We start from the raw sequence: 20,746 nt of genomic DNA, 5'->3' as shown, positions 1-20,746 counted from the left end.
AAGGGTGTTGCCTAAAGCCAAGGGCAGTAGCCATATGAATAAGTGTTAGAATGTAGTGTGGGAACCAAAGAGGAGATATGATGAATTGGTCAAAAGCACCCTCATGAGGATGGGGGTGGGGTTTAGGTAGTCTTGAAATGCGTGCGATGTCCCAGGAAACATTGTCTCTGTTCAACCCATTGCTAACGGACCGGAATCTGTGGATACATTCCAGTTCTGCTATTTCTCTTTCCAATATTTCTTTGTAGTTCTTTTGTTCAAGGATTGCTGCATTGAGGTCTGAGGTGGAATGCCCAGGAAGATTAATGCTTTCCACCACCTTTTTTAATAATAATAATAATAATAATAATAATAATAAACTGTTTATTTATAGCCCGCTTTTCCTGGGAAATCAAAGCGGGTTACAACAGAGTACTACACAATGTACAATTTACAAACAGTATTCATATAAAAACGACAACAATACATCAGATTAATTAAAAACAGAGTAAAAATTTACAAGATAAAACCGAACAAACTAGCATAAAGTGCTGGTGCAACGAGGAGAGAGCAAATCTCATAACATCTGGGGGAAAGCCTGTTGGAAGAGGAAAGTTTTTAACTTCTTCCTGAACAGGTCAAGGGAGGTAACCGAGCGGAGCTCACCGGAAAGAGAGTTCCAAAGCTGCGGGGCAGAGCTAGAAAACGCTCTCTGTGCAGTCATGGAATATCTCGTGTCAGGAACCCTCAAGAGTTGCTTCCTCGCCGACCTGAGAGCGCGGGGCGGATTATATGGGGAGAGGCGGTCCTTCAAGTACCCTGGGCCCAAGCCATTTAGGGCTTTATAGGTAATAACCAACACCTTGTATTGTGCCCAGAAGCGAATGGGCAGCCAATTCAGATCGTATAAGACAGGCATTATATGGCTGGTCCTGGAACATCCAGTGACCAACCTCGCTGCCATATTCTGCACCAATTGAAGCTTCCGGGTTTGGTACAAGGGTTGCCCCATGTAGAGCGTGTTACAGAAATCCAACTGAGAGGTCACCAGAGCATATACCACCGTTTCAAGGTCCCCCCGGCCCAGGTAGGGTCGCAGCTGGCGTATCAGCCGAAGCTGATAACAGGTACTCCTGACTGTTGCATCCACCTGAGATGTCAGGTGGAGCGACAAGTCCAGAAGCACCCTCAGACTGCGAACTGAGTCCTTCAGGGGAAGTGTGACCCCATTCAGGACAGGTGGACAAATCTCTCCCAGCGGTTTCATGTAAATGTTGAATAGCATGGGGGACAGAATGGCTCCTTGAGGGACACCAGATGTAAGTGCCCTCTTATCAGAGCACATGTCCTCCAGCTGCACCATCTGGAATCTGCCTGAGAGGTAGGAACGGAACCACTGGAGCGCAGTGCCCCCGATACCTAACTCCCTCAGGCGTTCCAGAAGGATACCATGGTCAATGGTATCGAAAGCCGCTGAGATGTCTAAGAGCACTAACAGGGACACGCTACCCCTGTCCATGCCCAGACCGAGATCATCGACCAGGGCGACCATGGCAGTCTCAACTCCATTGCCCTCCCAGAAGCCAGTTTGAAATGGGTCTAGAAAATCTGTTTCATCCAAGACCGATTGAAGTTGAAAGGCAATTTTTGTGTATTCTCATTCCTTATGTCCATTTATCCTCTAGTGTAGGGACCCAGCCTTTTAATGTAGAATGCTGAAGGGCATTGCTGTTATAATATGCCATAAATCACATGTCATTGGGTCTTGTGATCATATTTCTTGAACAGATGTTTGGGCAGAATTGGCATCTGGGTTTGTGGTAAGGATTTGTACCAATGTCCACATCTGTGTTGTGTGTCCTCCTTTTGATAAGAAACTGTTTGAGGTTTAGAGGCTGTCTGTAGGTGAGTAAATAGACTGAAGTGTGAATTGACTGTCCAGCTTTGGAGAGAGCTTGCAGGTCATTGTCATTCTAATGTGGTATGTAAGTGTAATTCTATTTTTAACTTGCTTTGAACATAGTCTTGAATGAGGCTTTATTTGAGTGCCAGGCATTACTCTGCTTAGCCACATATTTATCTTTTTTTTGTTTTTTTTTTTTTGTTTGTTTTTTGGTGCCATAGTAGCAGCAGCAGCAGCAATAACAACCATTTCTAACTCTTCTAATTTGCACAGATATAAAACACTTATCTCCCTTTATCCTGCACAGACTAATTGTTGTAAACTCTGAATTCTTTAATCTATGCCCAAGAATCTGATTTTCTTACTTTTTAAAACTGGAAGCTTAGATTGTCTCTGTGCTGTGTGTCAAGTCATTTCTGACTTATGGTGGCCCTTAGGTGAACCTATCATGCTTTTTTTTGGGGGGGGGGGGGGAGATTTGTTCAGAGGAGCTTTGCCATTGCCTTCCCCTGAGGCTGAGAGCATGGGACTTGTCCAACGTTACCCAGTGGATTTCATGGTTGAGCAGGAATTGAACCCTGGTCTCCAGCGTCTTAGTCCAACATTCAAACCACTATGCCATTCTGGCTTGTAAATCTAAATTATCTTGAGTCAAATAACACATATTTGCTGAAATCATAATCTTTTTCTACAATTAAAACAACTGTTTTTTTAAAACAAAAACCAAAAAAACCCTCCAAAGTGACTCAATTAGCACTTCCGTGTCTGAATGTTTGAATGAGTGATGAGATTATGTTTTCCTAGAAGAGCAAAACATGCACACAAATTTTGTATATAAATCTACCCTTAGTGAATTTTAATTCCTAGTTGGAACTGTGGGTGAAATCCAGATGCTAGAAAGAAATGTTCTGCCAAGGAATAGATTCAGACCAGAGAGGTTTGCATTGACAAGATAAAGGCAGTAATTACCATTAAATTCTATACAAATAAAGGCAGTTAATAAATGTGCATGTTGTGGATAGACATGTTGGTTACAATCATTTTTATGATTCCCTGAGAACAATTTAGCAGTTGAATATGATGGTTTATAATGTTCGTCACAGAAGGACAGTGTTCCCCCTGGTCTTTTTTTCCATTAGGAACACATATACGGAGTCAGTGCACCAAGAAGGCAGGGGCGAAGTGACTATGGACATTGCTGGTGGGTACATGCAGTAGGACTTAAGGAATAGAGGCAGTAGTGGTGCAGAATCTAGAAGGAAAAACCCTCCATGATTGCTGGTGATCAGCCTTCCACAAGTTCCAGAAGCTATGTCAGGTATAGGAAAAACGTCACACTTGTTGGATGCAAACCTTATTGGAAATGAAAAAAAAAAAAAAACTGCTGCAGCCTTTAGGTATATTTTGCTGCCTGCCCAGCTGTCAAAAATGTTTTGTTTTTGTCCTAGGTTTGTGGAAAACATGGGTTTTAACCCCAATTCAGGGCTCATTGACCTAGATTTCTATCATGTCTGTTTCTAGCATGAGTTGACACAGAAGCAATTCTAATCCATCTCCCAACTCCATGGCTGCCCTGCCTGTCACAAACCCACACCTGTGATATCGCAGTGGCTTGAACGTCTGATATCACAGGGACCTGCCCCCTTGTCTTAGCTTTCATCTCTAAATCTTAAATTGTTTATTTAAACAATAAAGGTACATCACCAGCACAATTAAAACTCCAGTCTGAAGAATCTGAAATGAAAAACAGCCAAAACAGAAATAACCTGAATAGGAAACTCAAACAGGTACTCAGTTGGTGCCTAGGCAAAAGGCACACCGTAATAATACATGGAAATGTAGGACACCCAAATGATATTCTGGAGCAACACATTCCTTCATATGAACACCACGACTAATAAGCCCTGTCCTGCATATCCATGCACTGTGTCCCAGCTAATAGCTTAAATTAATATGTCTGTAATTGTTTTGGGGGGAGGGGGCAAGTATGTGTACATTCTTGATCCCCCCCCCCCTTGATTCTACATTCATTCAGTTCTATCCTGTGGTGGCCTTCCTTCACAACACAGGACAAACAATTTTTGCTAATTTCCCTATCCATGTTACAACTCTTTTTGTCATATTCCATAAGCATTTTGATGGTTCTTAGATGATCAGATGCACCTTCCAGAGGAAATAGGAGAGATAGGTAAAAATCAGCATCAGCAAGGCAAGAGGTACAACTTCATCCTCTGCTTCATAGGCTCCAGCTACTCATATGCAGAAGTATACTGCCTGTAGTACTGTTGGAAATACATGGTTCATCCCAGTTAGTAGCCTTTGATGTCTTAATCTCCATATTTATCTAATCATCCTTTAAGGCCATCCAAGAAAAGAACATATGGAGGAGTCTGTCTGTCTGTCTCTCTCACTCACTCACTCTTTCTTTGTTGCTGCTGAAACAGAAATGTACAGGTGTATAATGTCTATGTTAAAAATCTGTAAGAATCTTGTTTCAACAAATACCATTATTTCAGTTCTCCTCACTTTCCAGCCAAAAGGAATATATGCAAATAAAATACATTCTCTCATACAACTTTCATTTGAAGCAACAAGGATAAAAATACAAGGGCTATTAATCCTTCTGCTTCAGGATACAGAGTTGTATCAACAACTATGGCCTAGAGACATTTCAGTGAGTTAGTAGTAGAGCCTGCACAATTAGGTTCCTGCTGATGGTTTTATTACTTCTTTTTAAGCATGCAGCCTAGACTACCCTGTGTGCAAGGAAGATGATTTCAATGGGCCATTAGTTATTTAAAGGATGGTAAATTTTTAACTTCATAATTTAGTTTTATAAGTTTGTTTTAGGACTTACTTGAGGAAAATCAAGCAAAAATATGATCATACCAACCAAATAAAACTTATTTTGGGAGAATTTGCAAAGCTGATTAAAAATTATGTTCAATCTAACACATTTCCATTAAGAGGCCTTTCCTATTTTTCTCTAACTTTAAATAACCATCCACCTTCTGCAATATTGAATAGATAAAAGAAACTAGATGAAGAAAACTTCTGATCATAACTACGTATAAAATTTGACAGAAAAATTGTTATTCTGGAGCATATCCTTGAGATAATTTGGTTGCTACTTTAGCCTTTACAGTTTGCAGTTAAGACTGATACACCTACAAATAGCTGATATTTAGAGGTTTTGCTGATACCATTTTTAAAATTGTTTGCTTTTATTCATTTCTTTTAAATGTCCCCTTAATTTTCCACTCCACTCTCAAAGATTTTTTTTTTAAGGTTGAAAGGACTTGTTTAGTGTCTGCGTTCTGCCTTGTGTGGTAGCTCAGAGAGTTTCCTCAGTCTTGGAGACAAGAGTTTATATAATCAGCGTATATGATTATACAGTTGGCCCTTCTTATACACAGATTTTTTATACATGGATTCAAGCATCCACGGTTTGAAAATGTTAAAAAAAAGTATAAATTACAAATATCAAATTTTGATTTTCCATTTTTTATAAGGGACACCATTTTGCTATGTTGTTATATTTAATGGGACTTGAGCATCCATGGATTTTGTTATCCACGGGGGATCTTGGAACCAAACCCCAGCGTATAACAAGGGTCTACTGTATGTAGGGGTGTTCCCCCATTTGATGAACTGGAGTCCTGGCAGTATTCCTGTGCCGGGGACTCTGCATGTCCTAGCAACAGGTATGATTCCCCACCCATTTCTTTAGATTGTGGGATTGAGGGTTCTTTGCCATTTGTCAGCTAATCTGTAAATAATAATAAATAATAAATAAAACTTTTATTTATATCCCGCTTTTCTGTGACAAGACAATCAAAGCGGCTTACAACATGTTAAAATCCACATTTACAAATTTATGTCCCAAATTCCCCCCTTAAAACAGGATTAAACAAGTTACAATTAAAACATCTATTAAAAACACAATAAAAATACAGCGAGGACAGAGCGGTGGGCTGATACATGATGTGGGGGGCAGTCATTCTGTGGCCGGGAACTTTTATTCAGGAAAGGCCTGCTGGAAGAGATCTGCCGTTCCATAGTTTGGGAGCAATTGCAGAGAAGGCCCTCTGGGAGATAGCAGTTAGTCTGGTTTTTAAAGGCTGCAATAGATTCCTCCCAGAGGACCTGAGGGTGCGGGGCGGATTATATGGAAGCAGGCGATCCCTCAAATAGGTTGGATCCAAGCCATGTAGGGCCTTAAAGGTTATAACCAACACCTTGTACTGTGCCCGGAAACTAATAGGCAGCCAGTGAAGAGATTTTAAGATAGGTGTTATTCGGTCACTCCTAGTTTTTCCGGCGACCAGCCTGGCTGCCATATTTTGCACTAGTTGAAGTTTCCAGACTAGGCACAAGGGTAGCCCCATGTAGAGCGCATTGCAGAAATCAAGTCGTGAAGTTACCAGTGAATGTACAACCGTTTCTAGGTCCTTTACTTCCAAGAAAGGGTGCAGCTGGCGTATCAGCCAAAGCTGATAACAGGCGCTCCTGACCGTCACATTCACCTGATTTCTCATGTGAAGCGACGGGTCTAGGAGCACCCCCAGACTGCGAACACAGTATTTTGTGGAGAGCGTGACCCCATCTAGGAGTGGAGGTTGCAACCATATACCTGGTTTGGGGGCCCCTACTGTAAGTACCTCTGTTTTGTCTGGATTCAGCCTGAGTTTGTTTTTCCTCATCCAGCCCATTACCGCTTCAAGACACTGATTGAGGGGAGAAATGCCATCTGTTGTCATAGCTGCTGATCGGGACATGGAGAAATATATTTGGGTGTCATCAGAGTACTGATAACACCCTGCCCCATGTCTGCGAATGATTTCCCCCAGCGGCTTCATATAAATGTTGAATAACATCGGGGACAGTATGGCGCTTTGAGGTACGCCACATTTAAGCTCCGTTTTCGAGGAGTGACTGTCCCTGAGCATCTCCCTCGGGAATCTACCCGAGAGGAAGGGCCAGAACGACTGGAGTGCAGTGCCACCGATTCCTAACTCTCCCAGGCGTTCCAAGAGGATGAATCTGTATCCAGTTTATGACCTAAGACAACATCGAATATATGACCAACAGTAAAATCAAAATGGGCAGAGCTGGCATCAATACTCCACATAAGCATTCTTAAGTACTGGAATATCAGGATATTTCTATGGGAGAATGAGCAGGCTCTCTATTAGTCTTTTAGGCTATTTATTATGCACACTAATTGACATATGAATAAGCATACTCCCCTTAGGGGACAGATAGACATTTCATTGTCTACACACATTGCTTCATTACATTTCAATGCATAGATGGCTTCATGCATTCATTATGCTACAGTATATGACACCCATTTATGAGAACACTTCTGGGTTTCTTTAGCAGGCTTCCCTTCACTTAACACTAGAAGAACATTACCATCTTACATAATACAGTGTGCCTGTGCCATACGTGGGCGGCATACACGGCTTCCAGCGGTACCAACTTTGGTTGATACGCCAACTGCGTCCCTACCTGGACCGAAAGCACCTTGAAGCAGTGGTACTTGTACTGGCAATCTCTCGCCTTGATTTCTGTAATGTGCTCTACATGGGGCTACCTTTGTTCCAAGTTTGGAAGCTTCAATTAGTACAAAACACGGCAGCCAGATTGGTCACTGGTTCTTCAAAATTTGGCCATATAACACCTATTTTGAAAGATCTTCATTGGCTACCTATTAGCTTCTGGGCGCAATACAAGGTGTTGGTTATCGCCTATAAACAGATGTCTTCATACAGCTGCCTTTATTCTATTTCTTCTCAGACTGCTTTATATCTTTCTTGGTCTATCAGCTGACAGTTTCATCTAATAAGATAAAATATGCTTATAGGTACCCATGCACATTAAAAAATTAGTCTTCTCTCTAAAGGTAACATAACACACTAGGTGCTCTTGACTGCTTTTCATCAGATTGCATCAACCATCTGATTGCATCAGCCATTCTCTTTAATGTGGCATCTGTCTTGGGTTCATAACAGGGTAATTCACAAGGTTACCATTGTTTACAGTTAGGCTGGCTTCATGCTTGGAATTAGGTTCTCATTGATACACATAAACATTCCACAGTTTCAACTTAATTTTTTATAAACACGTTGCTCATGGGGTTAAATTATGCCAAAAAAAAAGTACACAGCCCATGTCAGCCTGTTGCCATGTCACTCTAGGGAGGCAGAGGAGGTTTATAATGGCCCAGTACAGATGGTCCCTTTTCAGCGCACCCATGACATGCTAGGGTTGCTTGGGGGTGGGGTTTGCACACACCCTGCAACCCTAGCACATCATGAGCGCACCACAGCTGCACAGCACCATCCAGATCGTGCACGAGCGATGACGTGCCAGCAGCGTAACATTCAAATGGGGCTGTGCCGCTGGCACATCATCATGCCGTCGCTGGCACTTTGACGTGGTGCAAGTGCACTGCAAAAAAGGAGCCATTTCCACGCACTCCTGTCTTGCTGCACAGCAGTGCTGTGCAATTTGCTTGCTACGGCGATGCTGCGGAACAAGGAGAGGCACCCCCCGGCGCCTCTTTTTGGCACTCTGTACCATGCTAAAGAGAGACATCTGGTGAACATGTATTGCTTTCTTGGGTCTTGTTGCTTTATTCATGGCCTCCTCAAGCAAATGATCAATTTTGCATCATGTACATTGCCTGTGGTTCAAAAGGAGGAAAATGTAGTTGACTCTGAATTTTGTTCTTTTTCTTGAGTTATCCCTAATGTTAGTTAGTTTATTTCATTTTGATTTTGGAAAACCCAGTTTAAATAATGTTCATATCTACATTTTTGATGGTTTATTGTATTTCTGGTTGTATTTTAAAAATAAAAAATTATATTAAAAAAACACTTGTGAAACCGCGTATTTATTTTCTTGTCACATAAATTTCCTAGAAGTCTGAACTATTCCTGAAAGTAGAAATTATTAAAGGGAATGTTGATGCTGTTTTGCCTACTACTCAATACTTTTATTTGCACTTTGTACTTTTATTTATCCTTAAGAGTTCTGGTGACCAAAAATAATAAAATCTATGGAATTCTAATTAGACTGAGGCGGGATACATACCGCCATATAGTACGTATTGTATACGTACTAGGGTTAGGAAGGGGCGGTGCTTCCGCACCCCCCTAACCCTAGTACGTATACAATACGTACAAGATGGCGGCGCCCCTTCCACATGGGCGCCGCCATCTTTACGTACTGGACGCATAGCGTCCAGACGTGTCGCGGCGCCTATGACGTCGCGAGTCCGCGCCAGGCGCCTCGCGACATCATAGAGGCGCCGCAAGAAGAAGCTCCGAAATGGAGCTTCTTTTTTGCTCCGCGCGGGAGCCGCACGGTTTGACTGCTGCAGCTCCCGCGCGGAGCAAACGGCGGCGGCAGGGAAGCGCCGCAAAGCGGCGGTTTGTATCCCGCCAGTGATTGACAAACAGAAAGCACACCTATTTCAACTATAGGCCTATCTGTTCTGACAGATGCTGGAGAAACATTTCTTTGAAGCTGGTCAATTTTTTTGGTGGTAATATTGACAGCCTGATTATACAAATCTATGTTACATCTCGGTGTGCCTGGGGACTAACTTCTCTTTATACTAGGGCTTAATTTTTCTGAAACATGCTCTATAATGTCTCCAGCTAGCAATTTGTGTAGTGTTTCTCTTGAAGAGGTTTTCAACCAGAAGTGTCCATCTTCACTGCTTTTGGCATAAAATAAGGGCATCTGGCTCTTTGTGTTGGCAATAAACTGGCAATGATGAGGGGTTTGTCTTCAATGTTTGGAGTTAGTGATAACCATTTATCTTGGATGAAGGCCCTCGTGTATTTGTACTGTCTGGTGGGTGGGGTTCATGTCAAGCCTATCTAGCGATAGCATGATTTCAAAAAGACAACTCATTTATTACAGAAAATGGAAACCCTTATATGGGAAAAAGGTATAATGCTTATAAAGCATGCCAAATGTCAACAAGAAATAATGACTGCAAAAAGCAATAAAATGTTGATGTCATTTTAGAGAAGACAATTGTGGTGGTATTCTGGAAAGGCTGCTAACATGCTCTTTTCATTCTGAAATTAAGGAATGGGTGGCATATAGACAGAATGGTTATGTAGCAAAAATATATAATAGTTTGATAGATATCAGTGTCTTAATTGATGGTTTACCTGTCTTGGGGTAATTACTTGTCTCTGCATTGTGTGCTAGTTGATATTTGTGGGAAGCTGTTGTTACTACTTTGGGGACTTGACCACCCTATGAAGTTAATGGCATGACAGACTCATTTCTAAAGAATGCAGTTTCACTGACAGAATACCTCAAATGTAGTTTTGTTTCCTTCTAGAGACAACATTTTTCAATTCCTTCATTAAAGCAAAATTGGGAAGAATACCGACTTCAGTGTATGAAGTATTTTTATGAAACACCTCCTCTTGTGTCAGGTAAGACTGCAAAGAGCTAAAGGTAAAGGTATTCCCTGGTGATAAGGTTGTCAAGTCATGGCTGACCATAGTTCATCTCCATTACTAAGCCGAAAAGCCAGCGTTGTCAGAGACTACTCTGTGATCATGTGGTCAACATGGTTGCACAGAACCCTGTTTACCTTCCCACTGGAATGTTACTTATTTATCTACTTGCATTTGCATGCTTTCCTTATAGTAAAACTGGGTTTCAAACTGCCAACCTGCCAGTCTTGCAATCAACAGAGTCAGCGTTTTAACCACTTGAGCCACAACATCCCAGTCTTAAAGATAATATCCCATTCTATACATAGATCCTATTTAGCACCAGGCTTTATTAATTCAAAAGGAATGAGTGAAAATATTGCTTCATTTCATTAGCCTAACCATGCAAAGTTAAGAGATTTATAAGTGTATATGTTAAAGTAAGGTGGGTGCAGAGAATAATGGGGTGGTTAAATGTATGATCTTTTATACTAGAGATACCATGAATTTAGGATCCTTGGTTCCTGTATGTAAAACATATCCTTTGACACTGTTTTTTGCAGACCATGACTGTTGATTGGGAATAAGGAGGCAAAAAAGATGCAATGATTCAGTTGTGCAGGAAATTTTTCTCCATATGCTCAAAGTCTCTCAAAATTTTTGATTAAAAATGATCCACCCTTGATTCAGGAAATGATCTTTATAGATTATTGCTGGGTTTTCAGTGGGTCAGTGCCATCTAAATAAAATAAATCAGTATTTTTAAGCCTGAGCAAATAGGGCATTTGAAAAGTGACTGAAGAGAATTCCAGGTTGGAGGCAGGCAACTTAAAAAGGAGAAAAGCAACAAAAATGTACTCCCCTAAGATTAATGGTGGCAACTTTCATGCCATTCTCTGTAAATCCCATAGTAGGCCTCCACAGTAACATTTTGATCGTTTAAATTTTCACAACTGGAAAGGAAGTAAATACATTGAAAACTATCTATTTGACAGATAAGTTCTGTTAGACTTGCACCAACAAATGAAGGAGCATATGTGCAATCTGTATGCAATCCTTTTGTTGATTAATACTTGTTGCCACCTGGACATTGATCATTTGAGTCTCTGAGCTTAAGTAAACTGTGCATTTCAAAGTAACTCTAGTTTACCAATCCACCCCTAGTGTTGACCAAGGAAAAAGGTTCAATCGGATGGGGAGTGTCCCTTTACCACAATATGCAGTTCTAGACTGACTTTTCCCCCAGAGTCATTGTGAAAAATGATGAGTTTAAACATTTTTCCCATCAGACAAGATGGCTAATTTGATGGAAGAAAATCTGATAACAAAGACAAACTTGGCAACTTTTCATAGAATATGTAAAAAAGAAAAAGAAAAAAGTACAGGAGACAATGCAACTAGAGAATCTTATATTTATGAAAGAATCATTTTCTATACTAGAAAATATTTATTTTTTAAATATCAGTTCCTATAATTGCACTCTCTCCTGTTCTTTTGTTGTTGTTTTACATAGTCTACAAATAGTTACCAAGTTTGTAAGTAACTTTGTTATTATTTATTTATTTATTTATTTATACCCTGCTCTTCAACCAAAAGGCTATCAGAGTGGCTTACAAATAAATAATAGAAAAGGCAACAAAGTTACTTACAAACTTGACAACTTTTTATAATCTGTATAATATTATATAGTCTATATAATAGAAAAGACTATTTATATAAAATGGATGAAGTTTAGAGAGGAGACATTGTATTTAAAGTTGAATGACTGTAGCCATAGACATGTGGTGAGTCTACTGGGGAAGACGGTGAGTGGCTGTTTGTCATGTTTGTTGTCAATGGTTTTTATTTTGTCACTTTTTGTTGTTGTTGTTCATGTTTTCATGTTATGTTTTCTCTATTTTGTTGATGCTTTAGTGGTTTTTTGTTTTGTTTTTTGGTAACAACTAAATACTAATCAAAAATTATTTTAAAGTACAAAAATATTTTCCCCCTGATTATGATATTAAATCCATCTAACCTAAACTATATGCAACATAGGGGTGAAACAGACCGCCCCCAAATGCCACTCCTTTTTGAGCCAGTAAAAAGCCGCTGCTTTTTGAGCTGGCAAATGGCTGGTTTTTTTGCTGCCGCCATGGCTTTGTAGCACTTCTGCAGCATGCAGTGTCTAAACACCACACCCCTGGAGCAATGTAAAGCGGCTACTGGTCTGTTCTAGCCCCAAGTTTATTTATTTGCCTCTTCATTTATGCTTCTTCATTTATGATGATTGCTCTTTAAAAAAATTTTGTCTACAGAGGGAAAGTTCTGCAATAGAACATTTGATAATTATGTATGTTGGCCTGATGGTGTGCCTGGAACATATGTGAATATGAGTTGCCCTTGGTATCTTCCAGCACCTAGTTCTGGTAAGTAGACTATGTGAATGTATTTCCTGAAGAAAAACAAACTCACATGAATGTTATTTCCCCTCCATAATGTGCTATGTTGGCGGAAGGCCTGTTTTTCATATGGCAATAATCCTTTTTGGGAGGGTTGGTCCTAGTTCATGTGATGGGGGGAAAAATTCCATGCAAAAGCTTACATGTAGAGAGAGAAAATTTTGAATAGTGTACAGTCTGGTGTGGTATAGTCCAGAGGCAGGTTTATTACTTCAGTAAGGAGTTGTCCTGAGATTGTTTCAGATTAGTTGAAAGTTTATAGGTAATAATATTAAATAGAAAATATCTGGTGTTAAATATCCTGTCTGTCAGACTGTCTCTGAAATTTCATTCACATAAATGGAAGAAATAGCATTTTAAGAATACAGGGATGCAAATGCACAAATATAGTGATACAGCATAGACAGTGGTTAGGAGTTCAAATCAGAAATAAGGAAATTTTAAGTAATCATGTTTGTTCTATGTCCTTAGAATGTGCTACTAATTTTCCCATTTAAAGTTGCAATGACTGGGTAAGCTTGGTACCTTGTTGCTCTTCATGTTTTGTGGCCAAAAACACTGCAATGTGAGTTAACTTCACTTCTACAGATGTTGGTGGATACTTATCTGCACACCTGTCACTCTGCAACAAGGAAATCGCCACCACAGTGTCTTGCATCATGTGGTACTTATTGTTGTAAAAGCTGCCTCTTTTCGGTATTAGAGTTTTCCTTATAGTAAAACAGTGGGCTATACACGGTGGATATCACAGCGATACTGGATGTCTACAACATGACAACAAAGGAGTGAAAAGATTATTGATTTTATCAGTATGTTCAGGACTAACTGGTCATTTTAACACTTGATATTGCTGCGGAGTATATTTTATTTGTGATGAGAAAGAGAAATTCCTTCTCTGATGTATCCCCCTACCCAAAATGAATATTTTTCTTCTTCTCTAACCTTTTCTTTCTTTCTGAACTATCTAAATATATTTTGTATGTTTACTGTTGATAGTGCCTATCACCATAAAATAATCTGAAAATTGAAATTACAAGCTCTTTATCTGTTTCTAGATCATTAACAAGCATGAACACGATTTTAAAGCTATTTCAAAATTTGCTTGTGTTAATACATGAACTTGTGGACTTCCTAATTAATTGATATAAGAGCTCATCAACCATTCCAGAACTCCTTCCAATAATTCTAATCATCCTTTATCTAATAACCTCCATGTAGGATTAAATGCCTTCCCTCCAGCAAGCCTATTTATTTTCCATCTTTAGGACTCTGTGGCAGTCATTTGGCTGGTAAGAGCACTAAAAGCTATCACTGTAGGAGGAAGCCAAGATTTACCATAATCCTGCACCTTAATAAATTTTCAGAATGTGCTGCATCCTTCATGTACTTTTGCAAATAAGTAAAAGCTGAATTATTCTGGGGTAGAGTACAATTTTCACGTGAAACAAATTAACAGTTGGATTTCTACAGAGACTGCCATTAAAGGATTGCAGGCCACTTTAGAAACAAATTAAGCTTTATATTTTATATTCATGTGGCTATTGTGTCTCCTATTTTTTTGTCATTGTCCTGGAAGACTTTGTGATGAACTCTGATAACTATGCCTTCTCTATTATAAATGAGCATTGTTGGTATTTTTGTTTCGTTTTATTGAAAGCTCCGGTGTGTGTGTGTGTGTGTGTGTGTGTGTGTGTGTAAGAGAGAGAGAGCTCACTGTACATGCTCCCACACACCAGTTTGAGTGTAATTCCCCCCCCCCCACTGTTCCTAAGCATGTGGTTGCAGCTTTCTCCTTCCCTACCTCAATTTATTTTGCAGTATAGATTGATGTGACATTACCCTTATGTGAAGTGTTCTGTATCAGAGCCTCATGCTCCAGTTCCCTTCCAGGTGTTTTGCAGCACCAGTCTACCTGGAGATGAGCAGTGGTGAGAACACAAGAGTGTACAATAGTATAGTTTAGTATAGCAAATTATTTTTCAAGGTGACAGTAGCATCCAAGTGCTGTGAAATATCCATTAGTAAACTATTAAAGTGACTTAGGGGTGAAACAGACTGCTGTGAAGGGGCAGCTTGACGCTGCCCCTTTGAGGGTCAGATCAGGGCTGCAGCAACCACACACTGTGGCCCCAATCTGGCATTTTTCCAGGACAAAAAGAAGCTGCAAAATGTGAGGTGGCACTTTTCCACAATCCTTTTGGCATGCAGGATGTGAACGCTGCACCAAAAGAGTGGCGTAACACCGATTGCCATGTAGTCAGGCAGGCTGTGTGATGCTGGCTTGGGGGTGGCATCGGGACAGCATTGGTGCATACGTCGTCCAAACGCCATATCCCCATGTCAGTGCTTACTGCCAGTCTGTACAGCCCCTTAGTTGTGTTTTCCTGCATGACAGGAAGTTGGACAAGATAGACCTTGAAGCTCTTTCCAACTCTGATTCTATGATTTGTGCAGACTTATAACTTGCCAAAGTCAGTAACTTCATTACTTTTCCCCTTCTTTCTTAACAGTGTGGTATAGAGGTGGAGAAGAATTCTATTTGATTTATTTTATAAAATAATTTATAACAGAAAATAGCACCATCTTCAGAAATGAAAGCCAAATTAAAATCTATTTGAATGTTGATGCTCAAACATTTTCTAGCCAAATCCAAAATTTCTCTTCGCATTGTGGCTTCACTAGGCCTGCTTCACTAGGCCCGCAAGGCATCTAAATAGGAGAAAACCAGCCATTTCAGCAACCATGCAGTCAGGTCTGGTTTTTTAAAAAATGCAGCAATGTTTGCAAAGGATTTGTAAAGTGTAGTGTTCCCTGGCCCTCACATGTACCCTGCCTGAGGCTAAGGTTGGAATCCGAGATAACCCATATGCTAGTGTAAAAATTGTTAAACAGGCAGTTCTGCTTTTGCAGAAAATGTAGGTTTGTGTGGTCCCTAGTGCAGTAAATCATATTAACATACAAACATACACACAATCCTCTCTCACATTTTTTAATTGATGGGTGGGTACCTACCTGACTGTATCAAGGCTCTATGGATCCAGTGTAATTATGCTGTCATTTGTTTACACTGTGCATCAAGTGTATAAGATCTTGGTCTTTGTCTTCCACTTTGGTTCATATGTGCAACTTCTCTTTTCTGTATATTTGTGAAAGAAATTTAAGTCTTTTTGTTTGGCTACCTTAGAGTGGCTGCCCAGGTTGGGAGTTAATGGATCTGTAAGATCTTGCAGTGGCTTAGTGAAGACGCCAATTCTGATGATTGGAAGATCAGAAGGTTGGCAGTTTGGGGCCCGGGTGCTTCATGATGGGGTGAACTCCTGTCACTAGTCCCACCTTCTGGCAACCTAGCAATTCAAAACCATGCAAATGCAAGTAGATAGATAGGTAACACTTCTCAGTGGGAAGATAACAGTGTTCAGTGAAGTCATGCTGGCCACATGAGTGCCAGAGCAGTCCTTGGACAATGCTGGATCTTTGGCTTAGAAACGGAGATGAGCACCGCCCCCTACAGTCGGTTATGACTAGACATTCATGTCAAGGGACTACCTTTACCTTTTACCTTTAAGATTTTTACAAGCCTCTGTGTACTATGTGTCCTCACAAAGTGCTACTCCACTATCTGATACTGTGATGTGGAGGTGACCCTGGACTTTTGAAGTTACAGAAGTGGAGCATAATGTCTGGCAGGTATTACCAAGCTGGTAAAGATCTGAAAGTAGCCTCAGCACTGGATTGTGGATTTGCGGGTGAGGGACTAGTTTAGCTAAATACTACAGATATGTCCCAGGAATGCCTGATCTGAGGAAATGTATTGCATGCCATTCATTCTGTGTGGGGTGGGGGTTAAAAAAGAGAGTTGCACATGAATTACAATGGCTACTTTTGTCTGAGCATTTGGATTTTGGTCTTTGAAATGAGTTTGGCATTGTCAAATTGGCTGTACCATAGACACTGTGCTCAAAATACACTCACATCATCAAAGGGCTTTACTATACAGTTGAAGGACAGAAATAATAATTAGTATGTCACTACAGTAACAATAACACAAAATGCAGAGAATCACGACTTCAGGAAAATCAATTTTTAAAAAACCCTTAGCAAAATGCTTAAGCATTAAAAGCCATAATATCTTTGAGATTAATTGTTATCTAAGCAAGAAGGGTATGAATTATCTTAAAAAGTAATCAGAAGTATCTCTAAACACTAACCTGGAAATCATCTCATACATGGATGAGTTGTACCAGTTGTGGCTAGGGACTTAAGTGAGTTGTTGTCTAATCTACTTGGAGGGCACTGGGTTTCAGGAGACCGGACTATACATGTTGAATTATACATGTTTTCTACCTCCCTGACAAATATTCCAATAAAAGAAAATGTGAATGACTGTCTCTACCTCAGTGGAGCAGGAAAAGTGCCTGTTGTATTCACCAACTTTCACCATCCATGAAGAAAAGTACTCTGATGTTAAATTTAGTTAGGTATCACTAATTAGAGCCTATCATGAGTTTAGATACCAGTATTCCTCTTTTTAAAAAATCCATGTAGCTGTTACTGACAGTTAATTTAATGAGCCTAGACATCTGGCTGCTGGAGGAGAGCCTGCTTTCCATGGCCACTGGTGAATACTTACCCTTAGAGAGTTTTACGATGCAGGGATTTGTCTCATTTGCAGTGCCCATATTCATGTCGGCTGTGAACTGGAACATCCATACACTCCCTTCTGAATCTCAAATTTTTTTCTGGCTTGATCTGCTTTATACAGATAGAAACTTCAGACTCCCCACCCCAGCTTTGTTGGCACATGGGCATGTCCTGCTTGGCAGTGTCTTTCTGAGCAAGAATAGTAGAATGAAAATAAATGAAAATGTATTTTTTCAGCTTGGGAAATATGTGAGAGCAGTATTTGCTTCCTATTGTTTTCAGGTGTTTGGCTCACCACCCATCTTGCCCTTAAAGAAACAGCTGCCTGGCTGCCTTACCCCTATTTTTTGAAATGGCTTTTATATTTAATGTTTTTCATTCCATAATTAAATATAAAGTCTGAATTTGACAACATGAAAGATAGTTTTGTTTATTCTCTTTCCTTTCTGGAGTGAGTGAAAGCACTATGTCAAAATTATCCAGGAAGATGCTTTTCAGGCCAGAAACATAACTTTTCTTGATTTTGATGGGTGGGGAAAGTTTTCATGAAATACATTTTATAAACTTGCTCAATGGTCAGTCAGTCAGGGCCCTCCCCTTTTCAGTCACATACCATACACATGGTAGTTACTACAATTGCAGAAGAACATAATTGATAGAATTTAGCCAAGAAAAGTGTCTCCTTGGGAAAATAGAGCTCTTTCTTTTTAGAGATGCACCCTATCTCCGGGTTACTGTCACTAGCAACATAATCCTATTTTTGTTACCGTTTTATAATTTAAGCCCAGCTGCCAATAACAGTGTGTCGACAAAAAATGCCTGGAGCTGCTAAGGTAATCCATTTTACATTTTACAACTCCTTCAGGGTCCTAATATTTATTGTCTAATGGCACTAAATCCTCTTAAATAGAAAATCTTCCAGGGACGCAAGTTCCAAACAAGACTTATAGGCACAGTAACCACATTTGTTGTTTATGCCTTTGGAGTTTTGCTGCAGATTGTTGCAGCATAGCCATGCCTCAGGAGCCCTTTGGTGCATAATGTGATATGCTCATTTCAGAGTTGGATTTATGCACTAGCTAAGTAAATTACAGTTTACGGTCTCAGATGATGATGGGCTTTATGCACATGGAGTTGGTGGGTTAATGTTATTGGGTCTCTCAAATGTGATATAACATGATCCTTGTAATCTATTCATCCATGTGACTGAGGCTCTATTGTATCACACCATTACAACTCTTTAGCCTTACCTAGCTGGCTATACGGAACACAGAGGTATCATACCAAAAATGAAAGATGTGGTAGGAGTGTTCAGATAACCTTGACCTTGCTAACCGACCTGGGAGGTGAAGAATTGTTTAATTTGCGTTATTTTCCCCACTAAATCTTTTGACCAGCCAGTGGGGATTAGTTGGATAGATGGTGATCTGGCAACCAGGCAGGTAGAGATTTGCATGTTTCTGCAGCTGTAGAGAACAACTCCCTTTAATCTAGTTAAGGAAATAGCACGCATATTCTAGCACCTGTATCGTAGCACATATATCTTCTGCTGTCTGTGTCTCTGCAGTAGTTCAGAACCTTAATGATGTTCTTTGCAGTTTTTCAAGCCTGAAACTAAGCTTGGAAACTTTCTGGAACCAAAGTGGATATTGGAACCAACGTGTCAGGATAATGCCACCTGAATTCATAGTGCACAGTACACATATAAAAAAAATGTATGAAACTCCTCTGTAACAAAGCATATTGGACACTAATCACAAGATGCTGTGTTCAAATGTTTGAAGCCTCTAGAGAGGAAGAAGGGAATCTTTTGTTATTTCCACTAAGTACCAGTGCTGTGTTTTGTTCATACCATGGAGGCAGGGTGGGTAGGCACAATTCTGCTTAGAAACGTAAAAATTAATGCACCTTTGAAGCAATTTTGTTGTTTCCTCCTGAAACAACAAAACAACAAAAGATTTAAGAAGAATTGGAATATATGCAGTGTTTACTTCTAAAGTACCCTTTACAAGTCACATTGTTATTTTAATAATATAAAATGTAAATAATAATAATATAATAATAATAATTTGTTTTATTTATATACCGCTATTCCAAAGTTCATAGCGGTGAACAGCAAGTAAGCTAATTAGCAAGTAAGCTAATTTGCCCCCAACAGTCTGGGTACTCATTTTAGCGACCTCAGAAGGATGCAAGCCTGAGTCGAGCTTTTGGATCTTCCCAGTAATTTTCACTTGGCAAAATGGCAGAGGATCAGTGATTTCTACAACTACAGAAGGTGGACAAGCTTAGGTAGTGGATTAGGAATCAGGGCAAGTCCATATTGCACCCTGGATGTTTCAGAAAAGTAAAGGATGTGAAATATCCTGGTCTTGAACTCGCAACCTTGTGGTTTTGAGTGAATGGCTGCAGTACAGGCATTTAACCACTGCGCCACCAGGGCTCCTCTCAGTTAACAAAGTATCTGACAAAGAAGGGTTTTTGTTTTTTTTACAAAGTCTTTATGTGCTTGCCCCTGTTCTAGCTTCCTCCTCATCCTCTTTCTACCTGAAACATATTTAGTAGCTTTGTCATGGGGAAGGTGGTGGAGGAAGGCTGCAGAAACAGACTTTTGGTGTCAGGTTGCAGGAACCATGTCTTCAGTAAACAATGCAATAAAATGTCAGATGGGGAAGAATGTGATTCTATGCTAATTGATCCTACTGGAGCTGTACTGTCTATGCCTGCCTACAACAGACAAGGTAAACAGTCATTGCCTTCAGAATCCCTTACTGACCATGCCTAAACAGCAAGTAGCTAAGCTACTTCACCAGCTACCCCACTATGTTTTTTTTTTTTTAAAGAAAGCATGAATCTATAAGTTTTCCTCCCAAAATGGAAATCATAAGAAAAGTCGAGGCTGTGAAAGTAAAAACCACCCCTGGATGCATTTTGGAAGAAGCTTCAAGTGGTCTCTAGAACTTTTTTGTTTACTTATGGCAGGATTACCTGACCTTCTTGTTTGATTTCATGTTTTAGTTATGAAAAAAAAGTTTGCATATACTTGTTGAAATACTCTTCTTCTTTTGTTGTGGTATAGGAGCTTATCGTTCTTCTTTCAATGTTATTTTTGCATCTGTCATTAATTTTCTTTTTGAAAGGTAGGGTCCAGGAGCTTCATTAACTGAAATATACGTACATTATTTGCTGAAATAAGGTTGCCATAGAGTTTTAATATAGAGGTTAAATGCATGCACATTTTCTTTCTGGGCAGCAACACATTCCTCCATATGTTCCTTTCTTGGCTTGATAAATTCATGGAGGTTATATTA

General features: G+C 39.9%; 1 protein-coding gene across 1 annotated transcript in view; it reads left to right on the top strand.

Annotated features, from left to right (window-relative positions):
- Positions 1-20,746, top strand: part of GLP1R (glucagon like peptide 1 receptor) — a 94,569-nt gene that overhangs the window by 15,143 nt on the left and 58,680 nt on the right. Inside the window, exons 4-5 of the mRNA XM_089529446.1 lie at positions 10,254-10,350; positions 12,651-12,761. Coding sequence (XP_089385572.1) covers positions 10,254-10,350; positions 12,651-12,761 — 208 coding nt within the window. The remainder of the gene's footprint in view (positions 1-10,253; positions 10,351-12,650; positions 12,762-20,746) is intronic.

The sequence above is a fragment of the Sceloporus occidentalis genome, unplaced genomic scaffold, assembly GCF_023333645.1.
Source record: "Sceloporus occidentalis isolate IW3139 unplaced genomic scaffold, rSceOcc1.0.p SCAF_6, whole genome shotgun sequence".
In the NCBI taxonomy this organism is placed as follows: Eukaryota; Metazoa; Chordata; class Lepidosauria; order Squamata; family Phrynosomatidae; genus Sceloporus; species Sceloporus occidentalis.
This window is presented reverse-complemented; position numbering and strand designations above follow the sequence as displayed.